At 40.4% G+C, this 24,126-nt stretch overlaps 1 protein-coding gene across 1 annotated transcript in view; it reads right to left on the bottom strand.

Annotated features, from left to right (window-relative positions):
- The window catches only part of LOC117714091 (uncharacterized), a 280,965-nt gene extending 259,071 nt beyond the window's left edge, over positions 1-21,894 (bottom strand). Inside the window, exons 1-6 of the mRNA XM_076939837.1 lie at positions 21,807-21,894; positions 19,288-19,463; positions 8,797-8,890; positions 8,560-8,679; positions 1,288-1,365; positions 816-992 (exon numbers count right to left, since the gene is read on the bottom strand). Of these exons, the coding sequence (XP_076795952.1) occupies positions 816-992; positions 1,288-1,365; positions 8,560-8,679; positions 8,797-8,890; positions 19,288-19,463; positions 21,807-21,894 (733 nt within the window). The remainder of the gene's footprint in view (positions 1-815; positions 993-1,287; positions 1,366-8,559; positions 8,680-8,796; positions 8,891-19,287; positions 19,464-21,806) is intronic.
- Between the last annotated feature and the right edge of the window lie 2,232 nt (positions 21,895-24,126).

Below are 24,126 nucleotides of genomic sequence, written 5' to 3'. Positions count from 1 at the left end.
CTCATGCTTCATTACTTCAGAGTTTCCCTTCAAAAAGCTATTTGGTCATTAAATTCTGATGTCTTCCGGCTTGTTTGGGGTGAAGATGAGAGCAGCGACAGCAAGTTTTAATGACTTCTTCCTCTGTAGGTAGAGACTCATCGGAGCTTAGAAGAAATGTAGCTCCCAGGACAGGAAGAATAGCCATAGGTATTGCCAGAGAGATTATAATGAGAGAAGAGTTTCTTTCATAGGCAGTGATGGGATCGATGATCAGTGAGACCCCCTCAACCAAAGAGTAAAGAGCTTTTCTTTGCAAGTAAATTACTACAAGCGGACTCTAAATATTAAAATATCATTTCTTCATTTATTCGTAAATTCTTTCGTGGGTTTCTAGAACCTATACAGAAAATATGATTCTAATCTAAAGGGTAGAACAGCTACGGTCTGAAGCCCAAAATAACATATCAATCTATTTCTCGACCATATTAGCCTGGTGACATTCTATAAGCAACAATGTCAACCTTCAAGCCCCCGTCTGCAACATAGCCAAGGGTCTTTGCATTCTGGCATCACAGGGCTTGTTCATCTCAACCGCCCAAAGAAGAGTAAATTCATTCCTTTATATCCTTGACCTACAAAGCTGTGTATCACCTGGACCCAGTGGCTGCACAGATCCTGTATCACTGCCTCCCCCTTTCCCCAAGTAAATCTTCCTAAGAAACTGTACAGGCATGCTTCAATAGAATGTCAGGTTCCTGTTCAGGATGCCCAGGTCAGATGAGAAGAGTAACAAGTGTCACCAAGTGTGAGCGTAATCAGGACTGAAGTCACACCTTTGGGTCCTGCTGAGGCTGGCTGCCTGGATTTTTGTTGATGAGCTGCAAGGGTGTGATCCAGCATGTCATGTTTAATAACTTTCTCTTTTGGAGCCCGATGTGCTGAGAGTCCTGGGCTGCTCATGTTAAAACCTGGATTCCCAGCACCTTCTGTGGCATCTGTGTGTTCTTTAACTAGAGCAAACCAAGGAGGTCAGAAGATCACACAATAGGCTGATGGATTCCAGGGCTAAGCAGAAAATTACTCTCAGTAATTCTTGTGCAGAAAGACTCAAGTGTATCGTCCTCAAATGTCACCAAAACAGAATTAGGTTAAAATTAACTCTTAAAAAAAAGAATAAATGATTAAAATAATTACAAATTGCACCCTGACAAGCTAGAGCAAAATTTCGCCCTCAGCCATTTGTCTGTAATTAGTTAATTAATCCTTACACAAATTATGAGCAATAACTCATCAAGTAAGGCTCACCCATCAGAAATTCAGCCGACGTGGATTTCTTCTGCTTAGTTTGCTTCACAGCCTTCTGCTGAAACTTCTGGAGGGAAATTGTTAAATGAATAAATTAGCTAAAGAATGAAGATCATCATTTATGATCCACAACTAACACAGTATTTTAAATATGGGATGGCGGATGGCATTGAAATGTCATTTAATTTACATCTCTCCTAAAGGGGTCAAACACTAATTGAACATCAGAAGTGGAAGAATTAAATAAAATAGGATAAGAAAAGTTAATACAAATGCCAAATGAAGGTCACATTAAAATACTTTGTTTTCATCATTTTTAATTAATACAAAGAGCCCTCAACAAATTAAGAACACTGGGAAACTTGCACAGTTCAATTTGCATTTGTTCAAACTGGGCTTAGATACAATCTCATTTTGGTAGAATGAAATTATCTTGTAGAAAATCTGCAAGTAGGCTGGGAAGATTGCTCAGTGGTTAGAGTGCTTGCCCAGCACACATGAGGACCTGCATTTGGATCCTTAGAATATCACAAAAGAACACACATGGAAACACAGAGATAAAGAGTAGAGCAGAGACTGAAGAAAGTGCCATCCAGAGACTGACTCACCTGGGGACCCATCCCACATGCAAACACTAAACCCAAACACTATTGTGGATGCCATGAAGTGCTTGCTGACAGGTGCCTAATACAGCTGTCTCCTAGGAGGCTCTGACAGATCCTCACCAATACAGATTGAGGATGCTCGTGGACAACCATCAGACTGAGTACACAGACCCCAAAGAAGGAGTTAGGGAAGGACTGAAGGAGTTGAAGGGGCCTTTTCTGGCATCAATGGGAGGGGAGGCCCTTGGTCCTGTGAAGGCTTGATGCCCCAGTGTAGAGGAATGCTAGGGCAGAGAGGCAGGAGTGGGTGGGGGGGAGCACCCTCATAGAAGCAGGGTAAGGGGGGATGGGATAGGAGGTTTGCTGAGGAAAAACTGAGAAAGGGGATAACATTTGAAATGTAAAATAAAATATCCAATTTTTAAAAAGAACATATATAATGTACTACATGTCTTTGATATATGTGTATAATATACTACAGTAACATGGGAGACAGAGAAAGGAGAATCCCCAAAGGGCCTGGGCTAGCTACCTTGGCATATGCAGTAACAAGCAACAAAAGACCCAATATCCCAAGGTGGGAAGAGAGTCTACATTTCTGATATCCACACACATGCCATGGTACACATATACCCACACAGATACACATGAATAGTTACACATCTCTCTCTCCCTCTTTCTCTCTCTCTCTCTCCCCCCCCTCTCTCTCATACACACACACACAAATAAACACACACACACACATGACAGCTTGCACGTGTTGCCTGTTTGTTCTTGGTTGCATCCACATTTGTTTTAAACTGCTGGAGTCCAATATGTAAAGTAATTATTGATTTAGATACTATCATGAAGGTGTACAATCCAACCTTGGTAAATATCAGTAGCAGGCCAGATGCTGCAAAATACCAAGAAAGTCATATTCTATAGGAGACACAAAGATTTCATAAGGGGCCACACCAGAGAAAACTAAAATTCATTATATGTCTGAAAAGCCCATTAATATTCGTATGCATAATGAGTGGTCAAAAATGAAAATGTGTAGCCAGAAATGTGATTAGAACTTCTATACGTATATGAGTTCCAGATGAATCCTGGGTAACTGTCAAAGTCAATTTTAAACAATCTGTGATAGAAATACCCAAATTCAGACAAATGATAAAACTCGAATTAATAGGAAGTAAAACAGCACAAAAGATGAAGTCTGCAGGAACAGCAAATGCTGGAAACGATGCTCCTTCTCAGACAGTCCATCGTGATGGAACGGATGCTCTGGAAAGGATGCTCCACCTCAGACAGTCCACCGTGATGGAACGGATGCTCCTTCTCAGACATCTTCTCACCAAGCAAAAGATACTACAGCTTAGACAGCCCGTGACCATGTGTCTGAGGAAGATATTCAAAATGACAAACAAAACCTTGTCTACTCTGGGGCCCTGGTGAAGTAGGACAGAGTCTAGCATTCCAATTTTTGTTAAAATGTTTACAGTAAGTCTGACTCCTTTCAAAAATACTTCTACCAGTCTTACAGCATTGCAGAGCAATTAAATTATCATATAACATGCCACAAACAAACAAACAAACAAAAAACAACAAAAAAGGTTTTGGTTTTTTTTTTTTTAGTTTTTTGTTTTTGTTTTTTGTTTTTGTTTTTGGGGGATTGTTTGTTTGGTTGGTTGGTTTTTGTTTTTTGAGACAGGGTTTCTCTGTGTAGCCCTGGTTGTCCCGGGAACTCACTCTGTAGACCAGGCTGGCCTCAAACTCAGAAATCCACCTGCCTCTGCCTCCCAAGTGCTGGGATTAAAGGCGTGCGCCACCACTGCCTGGCCTAAAAAGTTTTTAAATTGGTATGTCTTAAGTCAACTAAAAGGAAAGGCCTTGTTTTCTAAGAGTCTTCTTTTAAAAACCATGTTTACTATGCAACATGTTACTGTTATTTCATGTACTAGAAATTAAACTGAAGATGAAGATAAGTCTACTCAAAAGATATTTAGAAGCTGGGCATGTTAACACAGTCTTAAAATCCCAGCACTTGAGGGAAAGGGGCTGAGGCAGGAGAATGGTCTACAAGTTCAAAGAAAGTAAAACCTAGTATAAAGGAAGAGTTAAAAGCTATTGTGGTGTACATCAGTAATCCCAGTACTCAGAAGGTTAAGACAGGGGGATGTCAAGTTTGAGACCAAACTGAAGCTACCTAGTGGGTTCCAGATAAGCTTGGAACACTTATCAAGACTCTGTCAAACATCTTCAAGACAGCTATGTCAATTTATTCCTTAAAAAGAAATCAGGGCATATATTGTGTAATGTTCAGTAATTTTTAAGGTTTTCTTTTTCTCCCAGTTTAAAAATTCTGAATTTCCCAGGGCTAGAAACATGACTCTGCGTTTAAGAAAACGGTTTGTTCTTCCAAAGGATCCAAGTCCAGCTCCTAACACTATGTCAGATGGCTAAACCTCCTGAAACTTCCATTCCAGAGGATTCAATGCTCTAGACTCCTTGGGCACCTAACACACACACACACACACACACACACACACACACACACACACACATGATTTAAAATGAAGGGAAACCTTTCTTAAAAGAATTCTGAATTCCTAATATTTCTTCTCTACGTCCATAGAGTATGTGGAGCATCTGGGCATCGTTGCTCTGTTTAGAAGATGTGACCAGCATCAAAGCGTTGTCATGGAATCTGTACAGATCCTTCAAATTGTTTAGATGAATGGAACTGGTTGGGTATCAATTAACACAGGCTTGGACTGTTGAGATGGCTCAGCAGGTAAAGACACAGGCCATGCTAGCCTGGTGACCCGAATGTGATCCCAAGAATATGCATAAAGGGGGAAGGAGAGAAATAACTTCGCAAAGTCCCCTTCTGACTTTCACACATGTACCCTGGTAAACACACATACACACACACACTAATAATAACAACAACAATAATAATAAACAATAAAGGTAACATTCTAGAGATTACAATGTGATGTAAGTTACACAATTGACACCATTTCTGTTTTAATTATAAAGCAGTAGATCATACTCACTTAAAACTAGGTAAACTCCTAGAAACATGTAGTTCGCAACATGTTCTGACATTTTGCTAAGAACAAGGTTGAAGTGTGATTTCTTTTTCACAGCCTCCTTCCGAGATAGCAGCAGGTACTAGTTTTCTTGACATGGTTCAGTAAATTTGGCACTTCAGTCTTTTCCAATTGAGTTAAACGCGCTTTTAAATAGAAGGAAGTGGCCCTGTGGATAGACCTCGTTTCCTTCTGAAGAACTTCACATGAAATCACAGGCTTGCTCTCGAACGTTAGAAAGGTCTCAAAGAGCTTCTGTCAAGTTCACGTGTTGTAAAAAGATTCAATGTCTGGTTGCACCCCACCCGTATCCCCCAGACGGGTCCCCTGGGAGGGTTACCAAGTGACATTTTGTATTCCGTGACCTCTTAGCTGCTAACACATGTTTAAAAGGAAATGAAGAGTGATTTCTGACTTCTCTCCACCAACTTCCTGACTTTTCTCTCCTTTACACATGGGCACCTCTACGTGGTGTGAACTGCATTTGTCTACACCCTTTCTCAATTCAGACCTCCATCCTGGTGAGATCTCCATCTCTGTACCTCCAAGAACACCAGCCTTCTCTCGTCATCCTCCCATCCATTACCATTTCAGGAAATGGTATCATTTTAAATAGATTCTCTTAAACCATCTAAATAATCTGTAGCGTATTTCAGAACTCAAATAAATTAAAGGAACAAGATACAGTTACCATCATCTTCCTGCTTCTCTCTGATAACAATTAAGTTTTGAAGATAAACAAAATCCTCTAGAAATCTAAATCTGCAGTGACTATAGCCCAGGCTGGCCTACCTACGTTCTGTTCAATTGGTGCTGAAATGCAAAGTGGATTTCAATGTCAAATCAGGATGAACAGTTTTCCATCTTTTATTTTAAACCTTTTTAATTGAGGTGTGAAAAGAGAGCACGAGACTAGTCTTCTTAAATGTTTAAATAGCGTGGTGCTATGTACATACTGTGCTGTTACATACTGTGGTGTAGCATACAGACTGTGATGGTGTTATATCCTGTGGTGTTACATACATCCTGTGGTGTTACATACATCCTGTGGTATTACATACATCCTGTGCTGTTACATACATCCTGTGCTGTTACATACATACTGTGGTGTAACATACAGACTATGATGGTATTACATCCTATGGTGTCACATACATACTGTAATGGTGTTACATACATGCTGTGTTGTTACATACATACTGTGGTGTAACATACAGGCTATGATGGTATTACATCCTGTGCTGTTACATACATCCTGTGCTGTTACATACATCCTGTGGTGTTACATACATCCTGTGGTGTTACATACATCCTGTGCTGTTACATACATCCTGTGCTGTTACATACATACTGTGGTGTAATTTACAGACTATGATGGTATTACATCCTATGGTGTCACATACATACTGTAATGGTGTTACATACATCCTGTGTTGTTACATACATACTGTGGTGTGGCATACATACGGTGATGTTACATTCATACTGTGATAGTGTTATATCCTGTGCTGTTACACACATCCTGTGTTGTTGCATACATACTATGGTGTTACATACATCCTGTGGTGTAACATACAAATTGCAGTGTTGCATACAAACTGTGGTGTTACACACATGATGTGTGTGGTGTTACATACTGTAGGGTAAACCATAAGCACAATGTCTTATAGATCTCCAAAACATTCATCTTCTAACATATTTCTGTCATGTATATTCTTTTAAAAATTTGATTTTTCTTTCATTTTAGAAATAGGGTACACACTGTGGAAGAAAACAATGATCTTTGATCTGTACAAAGAAAAAAAAAAAAGGAACACCATCTGAAAATTTAAAAAAGTGACGTTTCCCATGATATCTTCTTTCTTTTCACTAAAAAGCACCAAATACGTTTTGATGCCTGCACTCTCAACTGGAAAGGAAATCTCTCATCGAGTAAGCCAACTTGAGCAACAACAAACTCATTTATAACCAGTGACAACCCAAATCCATAAGTTTGTAAAAGAATGTGATCGTTGTCGGAAGGAATCCGTCCCGGGGTGAATCCATCCCGGGGTGCTGCTGCTCAGCTCTGGTTGCACTGAGCCGAGGCTGTAGAGTGCGAGGAGGACTTTTCAAGGCTGGTGGGCACAGACCAGCCAGAGAGAGAATTCTGCATACTGTACGGATCATCGCTCAGTTCAGGGCAGTCACATTGCATCTGGGATCAGCCAGCGTGCTCTATGAAACCGTCAGCCCTCATTTGTGTCTGGCTGTTTTCTGTCCAGCTGTAAACAAGTTGTCTCGCTGCCCTTATCCACATGGGCAGATCCCACAGTCAGAGGAAGTCAGAGGCCTCAGAGCTCCAACGGCTTCCTGCATGCAACAGTTCTAGGGCACAGAGGGTAGTCACAAAGAGTAGCCACTTCGGGATGACAGGGTCCCCAGTCCCTTTTCAAAATGTGTGCTTTTGATTCCTACAGAGGCTGGCGTGGTGTGTCTCTTCTATGAAATGAACTTGAGTATTCCTAGTAGAACGAGTGTTGTTTTTCGACTGACAAGCTCAGCAGATTCATCTGGTTGGGAGCTGGGGAGCTGGGGGTGGGGATGAGGCTAAGCACTCTGTTGTTTCACTGCTTGGGGTTTCATGTGAATCAGACACACACACACACACACACACACACACACACACAAAAGACCTGGATAGAAGGAAGGATAGAAGCATTATCAATCTGGTCCAGCTCCTGGAAGCTAACCATGCTGACGACAAAGATCAAAGGTATATTGGATTCTGGTCTCATCCACCTTGGCTTTTACAAGATATCAGAGCCAGAGCCAGGTTCAGCAGGACCTCCCCCCTCCTCCCCCCCCCCCCCCCAGTAAGGAAAAAAGGCAGAGGGGAAGGACACTGGAGGTCCCTTCCCTGGCAAGTGGTTGGAGGTGCGATTTAGCAGGTCACTCTATTGAACCCCCCCTAGCCAGCTGGCCTGTCCCAGTTTAGACTTCCCTCCTTGAACCTGTTTTGTTCCCCGGGCTCTATTACTTTGTCAATTTAAAGAAAAACAGCCACAGTGAAAAGCTTGCAATTTGCACCTGTCTGCTCTGAGCATTCTGTGTCAGATCAGGTGGGGAACAACAGAAGTGTGAGCTAATGAGACTATCATTTGGGGGGTGGGGGAGTTTCCCGGGCTATGAGGGAGAGGAGCTTATGGTTTTAATTCTGTTGTGACTGATCTGATAACGGCCTCTCCATTTTCTTGTGTCAGAGTCCTTAGATTAAGTTAATACACGTTTTAAAAAGTGACATTGTGCAGTCTTTAAGGAAACATTTCCATCTCATATAACTTAGAACTGAGGCTTAGCTGAACGATTTCCAAGTTATCAGACCTAGTAACGAGTTATGAAGATGTTGTTGCTTATAAAATTAGCAATGAAAGAAAGTAACTTTAAATTTTTTTTAAACTTGTTCCAGAGGCAGAACTAATTTTGGAAATAACGACAAATGTCTTAATGGGAACCCTGGGCACTCTGGTTTACTGAGAAAAATAAAATACAAGTGTTTGACTACGGAATTTCACCTAGGTACAGGTCAATGGACTTATCCAACTCACTGTAAAATTTGAGGAATGTGAATTCTCTGCCACTGCAAAATGGACAGCAGGTAGCATTTCTCTCAAAGTCCCGTCCCCCTTTAGCCGTGATTATTTCAAGGGCTGTGTCTGAATTACCACCTGTTTTGAAAGAGTTTCAATTAAGTTCACTAAGGAAAAAAATTCGCAAGCATAGCTTATTAACATTTTTCAAAACCTTATTGGTTCAACGACACAGTCATATTGACATTTGAATACTTTGGCACATCCCCAAAGACGATCTGAAGTTTAGTAAGCTAAAAGCCAAGCGCAGGGGACCTGCCGATCCACCAAGGCCCCTCATTGGCACTTCCTGGTGCAATAATAACGGATATGACAGAGGGTTAAATGAAGCTGAGGTGGTAGCAAAATGTGTGTCACCAGGAAGGGACGTAATTGAATAGAGTCCTTGGCTGGCATCTCGCCTGACAAATGACGCTCCAGCTCACTAGGCGATGACCCTTCCGTGCAACTTTAGGAGCTGCGCCAGCCATGGCTGAGCCTGCTTAGGTCAAAGGGCTGAGCCATGTGTAATTCAGAGCAGAAGAGGTCCCACGTTCGTTCCACAGAAACAATTACACTACTTATTTCACTTCAGCCCTGGCCCAAAACTCTCCAGCCTCCCAGCTTCAGCGCAGTCAATCTAATTCTGCCCCGGGGCGATAAGCCACATGAAAATATGTGGCGCTGTGTTTATAAATCTAATCAAAAATAGAAACAGTGGACAGGCGCAGTGAGGTCCTCTTATGGATCATGGGAATCCTGAAATTCTGAAGGCACTTTTGTTTAACGTCTATAGACTCTTTGCCACCGTGCTCTTTGCCCAACTCGTTAATCACTCTCTTTACTCATGAGCGCTACAAAGGATGCTGGAGTTCTGCTCCGTCCTGTACTTTCCGGGCATGGATATTATGAAAAATCAAGCTAAAAGGGCTGCTTTAAAGGGGAAATATCAAAAAGGAGACTACTGTTAACACGAATCTCACCTCTCTATCCATGTTGTCTGCTCTCTGCCCCTGGTGATACACAGATTTAAATCAAGTTCCTGAGGGGAGAAAAAGCCGGAATAAATTGACCTGATCAAAAGATACATGGAGAAATTTTGGAGTCATGATGTCACCTAATAGTTTCAAGAATTCTAATTATAACGTCATCGGGATCTAATCTGGTATCTTCTTGTGGAAATTTCCTCTTTCAGTCAGACTCCTAAAACCTTGAAGCAGTATACACTCATAAAACATTTAACAAAAATAAGCTCTAGGAAAAAAATTTCAGACTCGATTCAGAGAACCAAAATTCCTATCTCCGGCCTAAAGGCGAAAATTTCACTCTTCATTCAAGACCCAGTGTAAACTTGTCTCACCTTAGGATGCTGGAGTGTTTATCTTTTTTTTTTTTTAATCTAGTTTTTGCAACTACCATAAATACAAAAAAATCTGATAAAGTCAATAATAAACATGTGTTTTGAGCCAAACAGATATCTCTGCAAATATCCAGCAAAGATACAGATTATTAAAATTTTAATGAGGGGAAATAGGATTTTAACACTCTTAAACCTCCTTGGGGTCATGCAATAAATGACTAATAATAAGTCGCTAATAAGTTAGCAACTCCAACCTCCTCTACTTGAGTTATTTCAGTTGACAAAAATATTGCCCTCAAATAGTCCTGGAGCCCAAATGATTATAATAAATGTAAAATCTTAACAAATGAACAATGACCTCAGCATTTATTAAATTGTTAGAAAATTTAGCAAAGACACCTTTTAGCCTTAGAATTGGCCCTTCTGAAATGGCTGTCACTACCTAGCACTGAACACAGACCAAGTGATATATGATTGAACAGTGCGTATTTCGCAGAACCATTGTGGAATGTGTACAAAAAAAAAAAAAAAAAAAAATTGTGTTTCTTGAATTTTTGTCTTAATGTTTATCTTTTGAAATATTTTTGACATGCAAAGTTGTTGATTTCATTGTCTTCATAAACATGCTTTGCAGATACATAAATGGAAGTGGATTCTCCCAAAGAACATAGTCATGTCACCTCTGTTAATATCCATAGAATGGTCACAAAACATTGACTCAAGGTGATCTCAACTTGCTTTTGCCTTTTTTCTTTCTTTTTTTTTTTTTTTTTTTTTTGAAGGTTACTTTAGTCACCTGCCTACACACATATCCAGATAGAACCTCAGCACAGTATGTGTATAACTTTGAAATAGCATCACTCATTACTTCATAGAATATATATACACATGATTCATATATACATGAATTTGAAATGCGACATCAAGCATTATGTCATTTAAAAGCAGCAATCATGAAAGGAGATTGAATGAGTGGCAAGTTGACAAGATGGTGGGCAGGACTTGCCAGTCAGTAATAAAGTCAGTGACTCAGAGGTGAATACACAGCCACCACGCTTTCCACAAACCCTGGCCACTGAATGCTCACCTAGATAAGCAGCCATTCAGAAAATGTTGCATTTGCTAATCCATCTAGAAAATTGACTCTATCCAAACTATCTTTGCTTTGTGAAATGAAAACAGATACAATGTAACAAACTATAATTTATAGGACAACCCCCTGCCTCAGTATGGACATTATGGGGAACTCTTACCTCAATAACTAATAAGCCCATTCTATGACACACACAGATTTGGAGTCCATCGTGGTTCCTATGTTGAAAATCTCTTTTTTTTTTCTTTCAAAGCCAGTTTCGAATGTGACTATCAGATTCATAGCAGTGGCTCTGACTGAGAAGTCGCCTGCTCACTGTACCCTATGAAGTCTAGGTTGAATAATCACAGCTAATTTGTATGGTCACTTTTTTGTTTGTTTTAAGGATGGTTCTCCAAGTAGAATTGTTAACTCGTGCTGCAAATCAAGCCTTGGCAGAGCCAAATCTCTGCCGACTGGCTCGTTGCTTTCAGAGAGGGATGAGCATAGGGACTGCTGTCACTCCACTACATTTCTCTTCTCAAGCAGACCAGCAAGGACAAAGATGGAGTTAGACAGAGGTCACACACCAGAGCCTGCCTACAAACGTGTTTTGTTTAACGATGCACAATGGTTTTTAAAATATCGAGAACTTGTTCGAAACTGAGAAGATTGCAATTAAAATTCCAGTGTTTTGATCCTCTGGCAATACACAAAGCTTCCTGACGAAGGGTGAACAGTTGGCAGTTGAGGGGCTGGGGGTAGGCAAACTGAACCAGCAATACACTCCAGGCTGATAGTCCCTTCCCCTCCCTATCACTGCCCACACACGGAAGTAGAGAACCTTAAGAACAAACAGGGTTTGTTGTATTCACTGCTGTATCCTCAGAGCCTAGGGCAGGGCCAGAAAAGTACTGGGAGCTTGATACATAGTTAATATAAATAAAATGTTCTAAGAGTAAATAGGTCCCTTTAAAGAGTAACTTTAAGACAATAGAATATGTGCAAAACTATCATAAGACACATACCATTTATATTCAGACAGGCCAAATAAATTCTCTAGATCCTTAGGCAGAGAGAGTGCTCACAAATTATTTATCTCTGTACCTGGCACTAAAAGTAGACACAAGTCAGGTAAAATACAAGCAAATAGACTGAGCTGGTTCTGCTCATTCATCTTCTTTTCAGAACCCCACAGGCACGAAATTTGAAACTCTTAAGGAGCGATGAGCCTAGGCTCATAGCACAATGATGGACCTCTCACGTTCCTTCCACCCAACTGTTTTCTACCATCTAAGTCTATATTGAGGAGTAAGTAAAAAGAATCCTATAAAACAGACCTTGGAAGGGCGTGAAGACAAGAAGAACTCAGGACACAAAGTGACCAGTTAACACAAAATCTAGAGATAATTCAATTTCCTATAAGAAGTAACACCAACCGCCTTTATCAGGCTCATGCACAAACCCTTCATAAGCCAGGAAGAAGAGATCAACTGAAACTCTATTAACGGGTTTTCAAAATCTGAATTTGACAGCCATGATTTTCTGTCCCCTTCTCTCTTGCCCTTCCATCCTTCTCTCCTCCCTGCCTTTCAGCTGCCACAAATATCACATTCTCTCCAATGATATACCACGTCACCACACACCTAGTCAACCACACTATGGACCACAGGCTGAGGCCTCTGATAATGTGAACCAGAGTAAATTTTTCCTTCTTTTAACTTTGCTCTCTCAGGCGTTCCGTTACAGTGTGCACTGATTAGCACAATGGCCTAATGTGAGAATAAGAGCCAACGGGATCTTCAAACCCAAGTGGGATTCACTCTCACACCCTGGCTTTCCTACACTGGCTCCACGGATCCTTGGAAGAATGATGAGGTGAGATGAGTCAAAGAAGTAGCTCTAAACAAGGAGCAGTTTGCTACCAAAGTTGGCAACGTCCAGACGTATTTATACTGCCACAGCTCAGGTGATCCTATTTTATGTGGTCATTAGAGATCAGAAAGTCATTAAACACCCTGAGATATATAGATTCTCCTTTTGCAAAGTACCATGACAGAGAAAAAAAAGAGATCTTAAAGGCGGGGAGAAATAATAACGGAATACATGTGACACAAGATCACAGGGGACTATTGAAGAGGGAAAAAGGGATCAGAAAGCACGTGGAAGGGAGAGTAAACCAGAGCCATGCAGAAGAGATGAGCATCAAAGTATAATTACATAAATGTCAGAGAATGACAAAATGGGACAGATTTTTTTGAGTACCAATCCTTAAAAAACTAACAAAAATAAAGAACCAAGTCAGTAAGTAAATAACCAAATGAATGTATGAACAGAATCCATTGTTACACAGATACTAGAACTAGTGGATAATTTAATATAAGGTATGAAATGCTCTCTATATTAAAAAGTGGGAAATATACATGAATAAATGAGGACCTTTGGGAAAAATATATTAGGTATATGTACTGACTGGTTTTTGTGTATCAACTTGACACAAGCTGGAGTTATCACAGAGAAAGGAGCCTCCCTTGAGGAAATGCCTCCATGAGATCCAGCTGTAAGGCATTTTCTCATTAGTGATCAAGGGTGAGAGGGCCCATTTTGGGTGGTGCCATCCCTGGGCTAGTAGTCCTGGGTTCTACAAGAAAGCAAGCTGAGCAAACCAGGGGAAGCAAACCACTAAGTAACATCCATGGCTTCTGCATCAGCTCCTGCTTCCTGACCTGCTTAAGTTCCAGTTCTGACTTCCTTTGGTGTGGAACAGCAACATGGAAGTGTAAACTGAATAAACTCTTTCCTTCCCAACTTGATTCTTGGTCATAATTTTTTTTTTTTTTTTTTTTTTTTTTTTTTTTTTTTTTTGTGCAGGAATAGAAGCCCTGACTAAGACAGTATAAAAATTAAATAACAATAGGAGGAATGGCTTCACAGCATCCAAGATGCCATCCAAAACCTCAACATGACAGACTATAAAGCCACTGGCTATCAAACAGTCTTACATACCTATCAACTGAGTACAGGAAGAAAAGAGAGGAAAAGAAGACCTGCCACTCAGAGCAGAAAGTACTTGACCCTCTTGAGCTCAGTGAGAGGCCTTGGGCCAGCCAGAAATCTGGCAGGGAGAACCTGGGAGTGAGCCAAAGGAGACTGAGCTGAATACACCAATGGATCCTGTATGATAACACTGCAGGGAAGGCTCAGAGGGCCTGAGCTCCTACACCACCACCCACCACCACCACCACCATCACCACCACCTCCACCACCACCACCTTTACCACCTCCACCACCACCACCACCACCATCATCAACACCTCCACCACCACCACCTTTACCACCTCCACCACCACCACCACCACCACCACCTCCACTACCACCACCACCACCACACCACCATCACCACCACCTCCACCACCACCACCACCACCACCACCTCCCTCCACCACCCGTCGACTCAGATGCTGTGCAAATATGCAAAGCACACCAAACAGGATAGGAGAGCCTGGAAGAAAGTCAGCTGTGAACGTCTGAAACTTGAGTTTTGAAAGTGTTCCAAATCCCTCACACAGACCTGATAGCAGAGGAAGCATCATACCTGCTAACGTTTGAGGATGAACACCGGGTGAGCACCAAGCTATACAAGCTGTGTAGACATGGAAGAGCTGTATAAATGCTAATTGTCACGCACTGAAAACAGTGCTAGGGCTGGCCATAAAGCTCAGCAGTACAGCAGTATAATACTTGCATACAAGAGGTCCTGGGTTCAATTCTCAGCATCACCAAAGAAAGAAAGAAAGGAACAGAGCCAGAAGAACGGGAGGGAGGGATGGAGGGAAGGAGGAGGAAGGGAAGGGGAGGGAAAGGAAGGAAAGAAAGAATGAATGAAGGAACTTCTGCAGAATCCATTGATGGCTCAGGTGGTAAACGCTCTTACCACACAGTCTGATGATCTACGTTTGAAGACTAGAACCCATGATAAATGGAAAAAACCAACCTTCAAATGTTATTCTCCGACTCCACATGCACACTGTGGCATATGATGCCTACACACACACATACACACACACACACACAGAGAGAGAGAGAGAGAGAGAGAGAGAGAGAGAGAGAGAGAGAGAGAGAATTAGTAATAGCAACAACTACAACTTAATTATTTATTTTTGACAAAAATGAATTGAAATTTTAACATCAGTAGCCACACATCACAGGGAAGACAGACTTAACAGGTGCAACACTTTATTAAAATTAAAACAAGCCAGACAATAACACAAACAAAAGAGAATAAACAAGCCTTCAAGGAAAACATCCAGAATCCTATTTGTTACGGTGTGTTGGCTAAGATGTCCCATTTTCAGCAAACATTTACAAGACAAAGACAGAAAAATAAGTGTGACCTATATTCTGGTGAGGAAGCTGTCAATAGGAATTAACCCTGAGCCAAGCCGGTAAGGTTTTGTTCACCAAAGTCACCATCTTGCTGATGAACAAATGGAAGAAACACAGCTTGAAAAGTTAAAAGAAAATAGAAGAAGAAAATTTAAAGTATAGAAAGAAAAAAGGATATTTTTAAAACTAAGAGTCCCACCCCACTCCAAAAAAAAAAAAAAAAAAAAAAAAGTATCCTCTTTTAAGACTGTACTGAAGAAATAACCATTAGAGGTGAAACTATTTGAATTTTAGGAGAAACATTTTTATAGCCTTACTAGTCTTTCATAGTTTAGATACAACACCAAAATAACCATCAACGGAAAATGAGAAAATAATATATTGACTTTTCAAATTTAGAAAGCTTCATCTTTAAAATATTTTTAAATCTTTTAAAAGATTTTTTTAAAATCACACTAATTTTCTATTGCTGCAAAACACATGATAAGAAAACTAAGACCCTAAAATACCTACAGCTCCATATTTCAAATGTGATGTGCCATGACTGACTTAGCTCAGAGTGAAATCAGGTTGGCTACACTGTCCCCAGAAGCACAGAATGCTTTCCCATGCTCTTCTGGTAGCATTTGCAAGAGTCAACATGATAAAACCTGTCTGGCCTGGAGAATCTGCCTCTTTAGACCAGGTGATGAGGGTTTCCAATTTGCCCAAATCTCCTTCCCAGTAGTGCCTAGATTTATAAGAATATCTAGGGACTAGAAACTTATGGGACTTAGAACTTGAGGGACATTAAAAGTTCTGCTCAGTGAAACAGATGAAAATGGAAACAGACAAACAAACAAAACTACAGGTTAGGAGATGTTTTTAAGTTTTATATCTAATAACTGTTATCCAGAATTTAAAAACAGTATATGTAATTGAAAAGTAAATTGGCACTGGATATAGTATACATGCCTTTAATCCTAGCACTTGGGAAGCAGAGGAAGGTAGATCTTTGTTGAGTTTGAAGATAGCCTGGTACACATGGTGGGTTGCAGGATAGCCAGAGCTCCGAATTAAGTCCTTATCCTGAAAAACAGGAACAAAACAAATTAAGTACAAACAAGAAACTAACTTGGCAAGCAACCCAGGAGTAAACAACATGGATGGACAGACATCCATGTTATTCAGCTTCTTCACTGTCCTTTAATATCTGACATAAACAAAATAAAGGAAGAAAGGTTTATTTTTTTCTGTAATTATCAGAGATTTCAGTCCTAGGCTGTGTTGACTCAATGCCAGTTGAGCATCTTGATGATAGGATCCTGCAGCTAAGTATATACCTCTCATTAGATAGGAAGCAGAGAGCCAGGGACCAGATAGCAGCTAAACCTTTAAGAGTATACTATACCATAGTAACCTACATCCTTTAATGGGTCCTCCCCTCCCAAAGTCTTCACCACTTTCAAAAATTACATCACCAACTAAGGACCAAATATTCTATACATGAATGGGGGACATTTCCTATTCAAATATAAAAACAAATTACAAAAGACAATATATAAATAGTTAACAAATGCATAAGATGTTCACTTCAGGGACCAATGCCCCTTCCATGAATCTCTTAAAACAAGACTTATACTTTTGTGTACACAAAAATTCATATGTTAATGTTTACAGTGGATTTTCATTGCTAGAAAGCATAAAAGTCCAAATGACCCCCAACCAACACATGGTTTAATACACAGCTAAGGTACATCCATAAAAAGGGCTAAATAAATCTAAAACGTGATTGCTAAGAAAAGAATATAGACTCAAATCCCGAACAGTACATTATTCTTAAAGATAAAACTATAGATAGGAGTTGCTATGTCTAAGATGGAGAGAGGAGTTGGCTGCAAAGGAATGCAGAAGATGTGGTGGAGGGGTTGATGAGGTTTCCATGTCTTGGTTGTGGTTACATAAGTGTAGTACATTTATCAAAATCATGTTAATTATATTGCATATTAATTATACCTTAATAAGACAAGCCTACAAAAGAGATTAACAGAATATACATGTCCTGAAAGCAGAACAGAGGGAGTATTTGGGGGAAGAAACAAACCAGCAGGAGAGGAAGGAAGGACATGGAAATGGAAAAGTGTGAACAAAATATAAATAAATGATAGGTAGGTAGGTAGGTAGATAAATAGACAGACTGATGACAGATAGATGACAGAAATATGACCCAGTGAAATTTGCTTCTCTGTATGCAAGCCAAAAATACTAATTAAATGGAAACAGAAAAATTAATATATAATACATACAAATTGATTGTTCATTATGGTAGTTTGAATAAGAATGGCCCACCTCATATATCTGAATGCTGGATCAGAAAGTGAAACTACTTGAGAAGGATTAGGAGGTTTAGCCTTGCTGGGGTGGGTGTAGCCTTGTTGGAGGAAGTGTGTTACTTGAGGGTGGGTTGCGTTTCAAAAGCCCAAACCAAGCCCGGTGGCTCTCTCTCTCCTATTGCCCACATATCCAGATGTAGAACTCTCAGCTACTTCTCCAGCACCATTCTGCCTGTGTGCCACCATGCTCCCTGCTTTGCTCCCCACCATGATAATAATAGACTAAAACCTCTAAAATGTGTAAGCAAGATCTAATTAAATGCTTTCTCTTATACGTATTTCCTCAGTTATGGTGTCTCTTCACTGCAGTCAAACACAGACTAGGACTCTCATAAAAGAGTAGACTCTAATTTTACCAGTTTCTATCAAATGAATTAATGTATCAACCAATAAAATACAACAAAAGAGTTCATTCATGTCTGTTCTCCAAGATTTATCTATCCCAATCTGTGACTGATAAAGGAGAAAGAGTTTAATCTATTTCAGTTTTTGTGTCATATGTTAGTTAGGTTCATTACTGTAATTAATGTAATTATATATATCTTATCATTGATGGCATATTCATATATTATATTGAAATAATAAAAAGGAATGAAATTAAATTGTAATTTCTTATGTTTTAAAATATCTCTTATGATGTTTTCTTTGCTTCGTGACTTCGTGTGTGTACGTGCATTTGTGTGTATGTATGTGTGTGTGTGTGTGTGTGCCTGTGAGCACGCACATGCAAGCATGCACATGCCTCAGCATGCAACTGGAGGTCAGAGGCCAATCCTGGGTGATGTTTCTTACCTTACCTTGCATGAGACTGTGTTTCTTTGTTGTTGGTAATTGCATAAGCCAGTTTAACCAGTCTACAAACTTGCAGGTACCTGCTATCCTGCTGGATTTATGTGGGTTCCTGACACCTGAACTCAAGTCGTCTAGTTTGTGTGACAAATACTTTACTTTAGCCATTCCCCCAGCTTTTCTTTTGTCTTTAATGATTGTGCAATGTGTTTTAAGTTGAAAGAGTTCCCTGAAAGTGGACATATAAAGCCCAGTACCTACAAAGAAGACCTTAGAAAATCTTCACATCTACTGAAAGCAAGATGAGATCACAAAGATGGAGGTCTAATTGAATTTTTTTTCAGTTCAAGTAGAACTTTGAGCACAGCTAGAGACATGTATATGGTACATGTATATGGTAAAAACACAAGTGTACAAGAAGGAGGAAGCTGAAGGCATGCTCTTATAAGCCAAAGATTGGCTTTGGAAGCTAGGGAGAGAAACAGTACCCACTGCCCTTCACAACACTTATAAGGAAGCAACCAAGCTAGCATCTCAATTTAAATCTTCTAGGCTCCTATAGCCTTCTAGGCTACTGAATAAAATAAGTTATTATCAATCTTATCAGGATCCTCAACAAGAAAGCTTCTTCTTGGAGTAGATGGCAATCAACACAGAGATTCCTAACAGAACAATGTGCAGAGAACGAGAGACTTTGGTGTACTCAGCCCTAAATGGGATGTCTTTACCTGTTCCTTCCCCTCAAGATCTATGTGGCAGAGGAGGAGGAGGTGGGAAGACTGTAAAGACCTGGAGGAAGAAGACAGTTTCAAGAGAACAGCATCTTTCCGAGATGTCGGGGATGACAAGCATATGGAGACCGTGAACAGACAAGCATCTAGAGAACGCACAAGACTGCATAAGTCTGAAACAGACAAATTCCAGCACCAAGAACAGGGAGTGAATATAAATTCCCACCCCTAACCAAGAAGCCATTTGAAACTGATAACTCCTGAGAAATGTAAAGTCAGTTTTCTTCAGCGGAGTGACATTGAATACATCAGTCACATTCCAGGGTAGGCCCTATGTTCAGGAGTACTTAGCTAACACAAAATGGACTCTGTGCATACATGCTTGCGTGTGTGTATGCACAGGGTTTGTTGTTGTTTGTTTTTTGGTTTGGTTTGGTTTGGTTTATTTTGCAGGGGGAAAGAACATAAAATTAAGTAGGTAGAAAAAACTTGGGAAGAGTTGGAGGAGGAAGAAAAGATATACTATTAAAGCACCTTACATGGTAAACATTTTTTAAAAACTTTAAAGTGGACTTCTAGGCTACTGTTGTAAAACCAACAGTAATGATTTTGCATATTTGGGGATAGCAGGCAGATATGTCAATTTCAAGAGTTACCACCAAACAGAAGGAAGAAGAAAACCAGTCACTGCATTCTAAAATAGATCCGTTTCAGAAAGAAAAGACCTGATCAAACACACAAATTCCAAAATTCATTGCTTTAAAGCTAATGGCTTGAAGAACTTTGTATCATTTTATATAGAAAACTAAACCCTGTATATGTGTGCAGAAAAATATTGGTGTTTATTGTCTGTGTGTGTGTGTAGGAAAATATTGGTGAGATATATATCCTAGACGTTGTGTGTGTGTGTGTGTGTGTGTGTGTGTGTGTATGTGTGTGTGTGTGTGTGTATCCTAGACTTGTTTGGAACTTATGATCCTCCTGCCTCAGCCTTTTGAGGGCTGGAATAACAGGCATGTCTACCATAGTAAACTTACCTTCAGCTTTCAACTAAACACTGGAGCCTTCGTTTACAGCTGAGCTCTGCTCAGCTTGTGAACTCTGCCATCCCGCTGAGGATGCCCCACCCACTCCACCCCCACCTCCCTAAGGCTATCATTCTTATTCTCCTTCATCACCCAATGCTTATTCAACTGTGTTTCATTTTCCATAAATTTATCATGCTCTCTCATCCACACTTCCTCCCCTCCCGTTACACACACTTTGTAAACTCTGAATGAAAATTCAAGAGAGAGGGGAAAGAAAGAAAGAAAAAGAAAGAAAGAAAGAAAGAAAGAAAGAAAGAAAGAAAGAAAGAAAGAAAGATGATCTTAAAACCAAAAATTCAAAGGAAGATCTTATGGTCATTTCTGTGAAGTAATCTAAATGTATCGCTCACCGTCACTCCAAGCAGCAAAACAAAGAATCTCCCTGAGTGAGCTCAGCAGCGCCCAGCTTTTCCTTCCCGTTTCTGATTCAGATGTTTAATTCACAGTGTTCTAAGAGGCAGCGTGTCCTAAGTGGTAGACTTATAGTCTCTGCATTGGAAACCCATACCTGCTTTCTTTAAGCAAGCATTTCACTTTTTGTTCCCTAGCACCAGAAAAAAGAAAGGAAAAGAAAAGAAAGGAAAAGAGAAGAAAAGGAGAGAGAAAACGCCAACCAGCATTTATAAGTTGGCTCCAATAGGGGGAAAGAGATCGCCCTTGGCAAGCACATGGCTTTCGAAAACACACCTGTTCCTTCCTTACTGATGGTGTGATTCATCGATCCCTGGAATCTGATTGAAAACATTGGGACATAAATCATGCCATATGAGTGGTCCCGGAAGCATCCCTGCAAGTAATTCAAAGCATATTTCAACTGCCCCTGGCATGCATGTCTGGATTAGTGTCACATACCGGTTCATGAGAAGCAACAGGGGCTATTTGTTTATATGGTCACATTTCTTCCCTTCATTTTTCCTTCATATGCAACTTGACACCAGCTATACATAGCAGGACACACAACAGGGTAGGTTCCCAGCCTTTTGTCAGGTAACTAAAGAATAAGACATTGGCTGGATCAAATTGAAGGGAGAATAATCTTCCAGAGTGATTTTTTTTTTTAAAGAACACCATTACCTCACCAATGCACCCAAGACCTGGATTTTTGTCTAAGTGAAAACATTCTTCATCATCAAACCAGTGGCTGGGGTAACCTTGTCTTTTCTCTCCAAGACCCACGCTTATTTAACTATCCTTAGCACAATGAAGGAAAATGTTCTCTGTCCCATTTTCCAGGACTAGGAGAAAAGCTAGCACTTGTGGGAGCAATGAGAAAGCTTCCAAGATGAGATCAAAGCAATCACAGAAAGACTGGTTAACCACTGACCAAAGCCTAAAGTCCTCAGAAGCAGGAAAAAGAAAAGGCACCGTATTCCTTGAAATCATACGTTAAGTAAAGGCACCATATTCCTGGAAAGCTTACGTATTAACGTAGGCCGACTGCTGAGCAGTATTGCTTTCCTCCGAGAGTTTGTTTGCGGCCCACCCTCACTGCAGCACGCTGGGTAAGCTGTGTCATCTCCGCTTTTCACATAAGGACATTAAAGCAGTGGAGAAGGACCTGAAACATGCAGTCAATGAGACTTTGCGATCAGGACCTGATCGAACATGTATGTCCTGACGAACATGCGTGATACTTCAAGACTGGGCTCGTAGCTCAGCTGCCCTGTCACTTCCGGGAAAGCAAACAGAAGTTTCCGGATGACCGGAAATGCTGCTCATTCTACATGAGGCAGCTGAAGGTCTCTTACATGGATTCCAGAAGTGAATCTTGACTAAGATGAACCTAAGTCCCCAAGTAAAAGCTGTCAGTTAATCTCAAAGTAAACAAGTATAGAAACTGTAAACAGGCACTGAAAATAGTTGCTGAAAATTCTATGACGTGAAGTATTGAAAGAATTTTCTCACCCTCATTTCCCACTCACATTTATTTGTGTTCAGATGAAACTATTTCTTTGGCTACTACCTTTGTCATGATTGAGATCTAATTTTCCTCAGATATGGAGGGACCATTTGTATTACATCTTGGCCACATATTCCCACAGAGAAACTTTTATATCTTTTCCAAAAGGATGCCATGACTCTGTGGACCACAGTTTACTATTTAGGGGACTGCACCGGTTGCTTTTTCAGAGGCTAATGTTGGAATCTCTATCACATTGAACTACCAAGCACTCGAAGAAAACCTTTCCCAGTAAAATAAAGGAAAGTACAAATGCAGTTATCGTTCATTTTGAGGAGTTTGCACTTCCTGCTGCATGGAAATAAAAAGGGGGGAAAATCCTCTACTTTAACGGAGTAAGACAGTACAGTCCTTATTAGAAACTTCATAAATAGTTACAAATATTCCATGTCCAAATATTCTAACTGCTCACAAAGAAAATGGCTTAAACAAAACTTACAAAACAGGAATGCCTTTTGAGTTTGGAAAAGAGAAATTCTCTACAACTTTTTTTTTTTTTTTTTTTTTTTTTTTTCGGGCCTGGTAATGAATCAGCTTCCTGGGAAAGCAAGCTACATAGATAGCGTCAATTATGTGCCGCACCACTGCGGTGCCACTTTAGACTCGTGAAGAATGAGAACCAAATGAAAATGTTTTAAAAAGCAGAACTAATTTTCAAAGTTATGCCGAGCTTTTAAAAACGTAGATGGATATAGATGTTCAGATTTAAATAAATAAACATACATGAAGCATCTGAATAATTCTACCAAACTAATGGCACTCCCTGTATAATAAAACAGCTTTGGTGGGCAGGAGCTCAGTATCTAAGTGTTTACCCCGGAAGCATGGAGGCTGGAGTTGGGATTCCTGGACCCACATAAAATCAGATGCGGTAGCCATACTTTTCTCTACATGCAGTGAGTCCATGGTCTACTGAGTGGAGGGAAGCTAAGAAGGGTGAGATACAGTTTAACATAGGAGATGCTGAGAGAGTTATAGATTGGAGATGTTTGTATCAGGAGTTTAATCTAAGGATTGGAGTGATAGACAGTTTCCAAGAAGAGGCAGAGAATTTCTTTTCATGTTGCCCCATTGGCTGAATTGTTCAACCTAGTAATGCCCGTTTTTATTTATACTCTTGGCTGTGTGTCATTTCCCCACATCTATCCTCTCCTCCACCTCCTCCCTGCACGCACTCCTGGCCTCTTCTGCTTCTGAGTCCCGTAAGTCAAAGTAAGACAAATCAGGAAAGGGACCTCACTATAGTACTTCTGTGAAATTGAAGATCAGTGATTATCAAATGTAACTGCTCTCAGAAAGATCCACCAAAGACCTCACACAGACACTACATTTTACTTCTGGAGGGCCTCATTTGCTTGGGGATACTGGTTGTAGTATGAAATGAAGATCAAAGTCTACAGATGTGATCCTGTAACTTTAGGAAGCAAGCTGATGTGTGAGGATTCTGGTTCATGGTAGGGCCTTGAGTTTTACTCTCTCTCTCTCTCTCTCTCTCTCTCTCTCTCTCTCTCTCTCTCTCTCTGTGTGTGTGTGTGTGTGTGTGTGTGTGTGTGCATGTGCACACACATGCATGCATGCATTATGAATGTATGGAGGTGAGTGTGAGAATGCAGATGCCCTTGTACATGACTGCAGAGACCAGAGCAGAGTGTCAAATGTCTCTCCTATCACTCTCAATCTTGTTGGCTTGAAACAGGGTCTCATTGAACCTGAGCATTCCTGTTCCATCTGTGCTGACTACTTTATAAGCACTCAAGATCCACTAGTACCTGCCCCCCACCCCCCAGT

This window comes from Arvicanthis niloticus, chromosome 8 (genome assembly GCF_011762505.2).
Source record: "Arvicanthis niloticus isolate mArvNil1 chromosome 8, mArvNil1.pat.X, whole genome shotgun sequence".
In the NCBI taxonomy this organism is placed as follows: Eukaryota; Metazoa; Chordata; class Mammalia; order Rodentia; family Muridae; genus Arvicanthis; species Arvicanthis niloticus.
The sequence above is the reverse complement of the archived record's forward strand: the minus strand, read 5'-3'. Positions and strand labels throughout refer to the sequence as shown.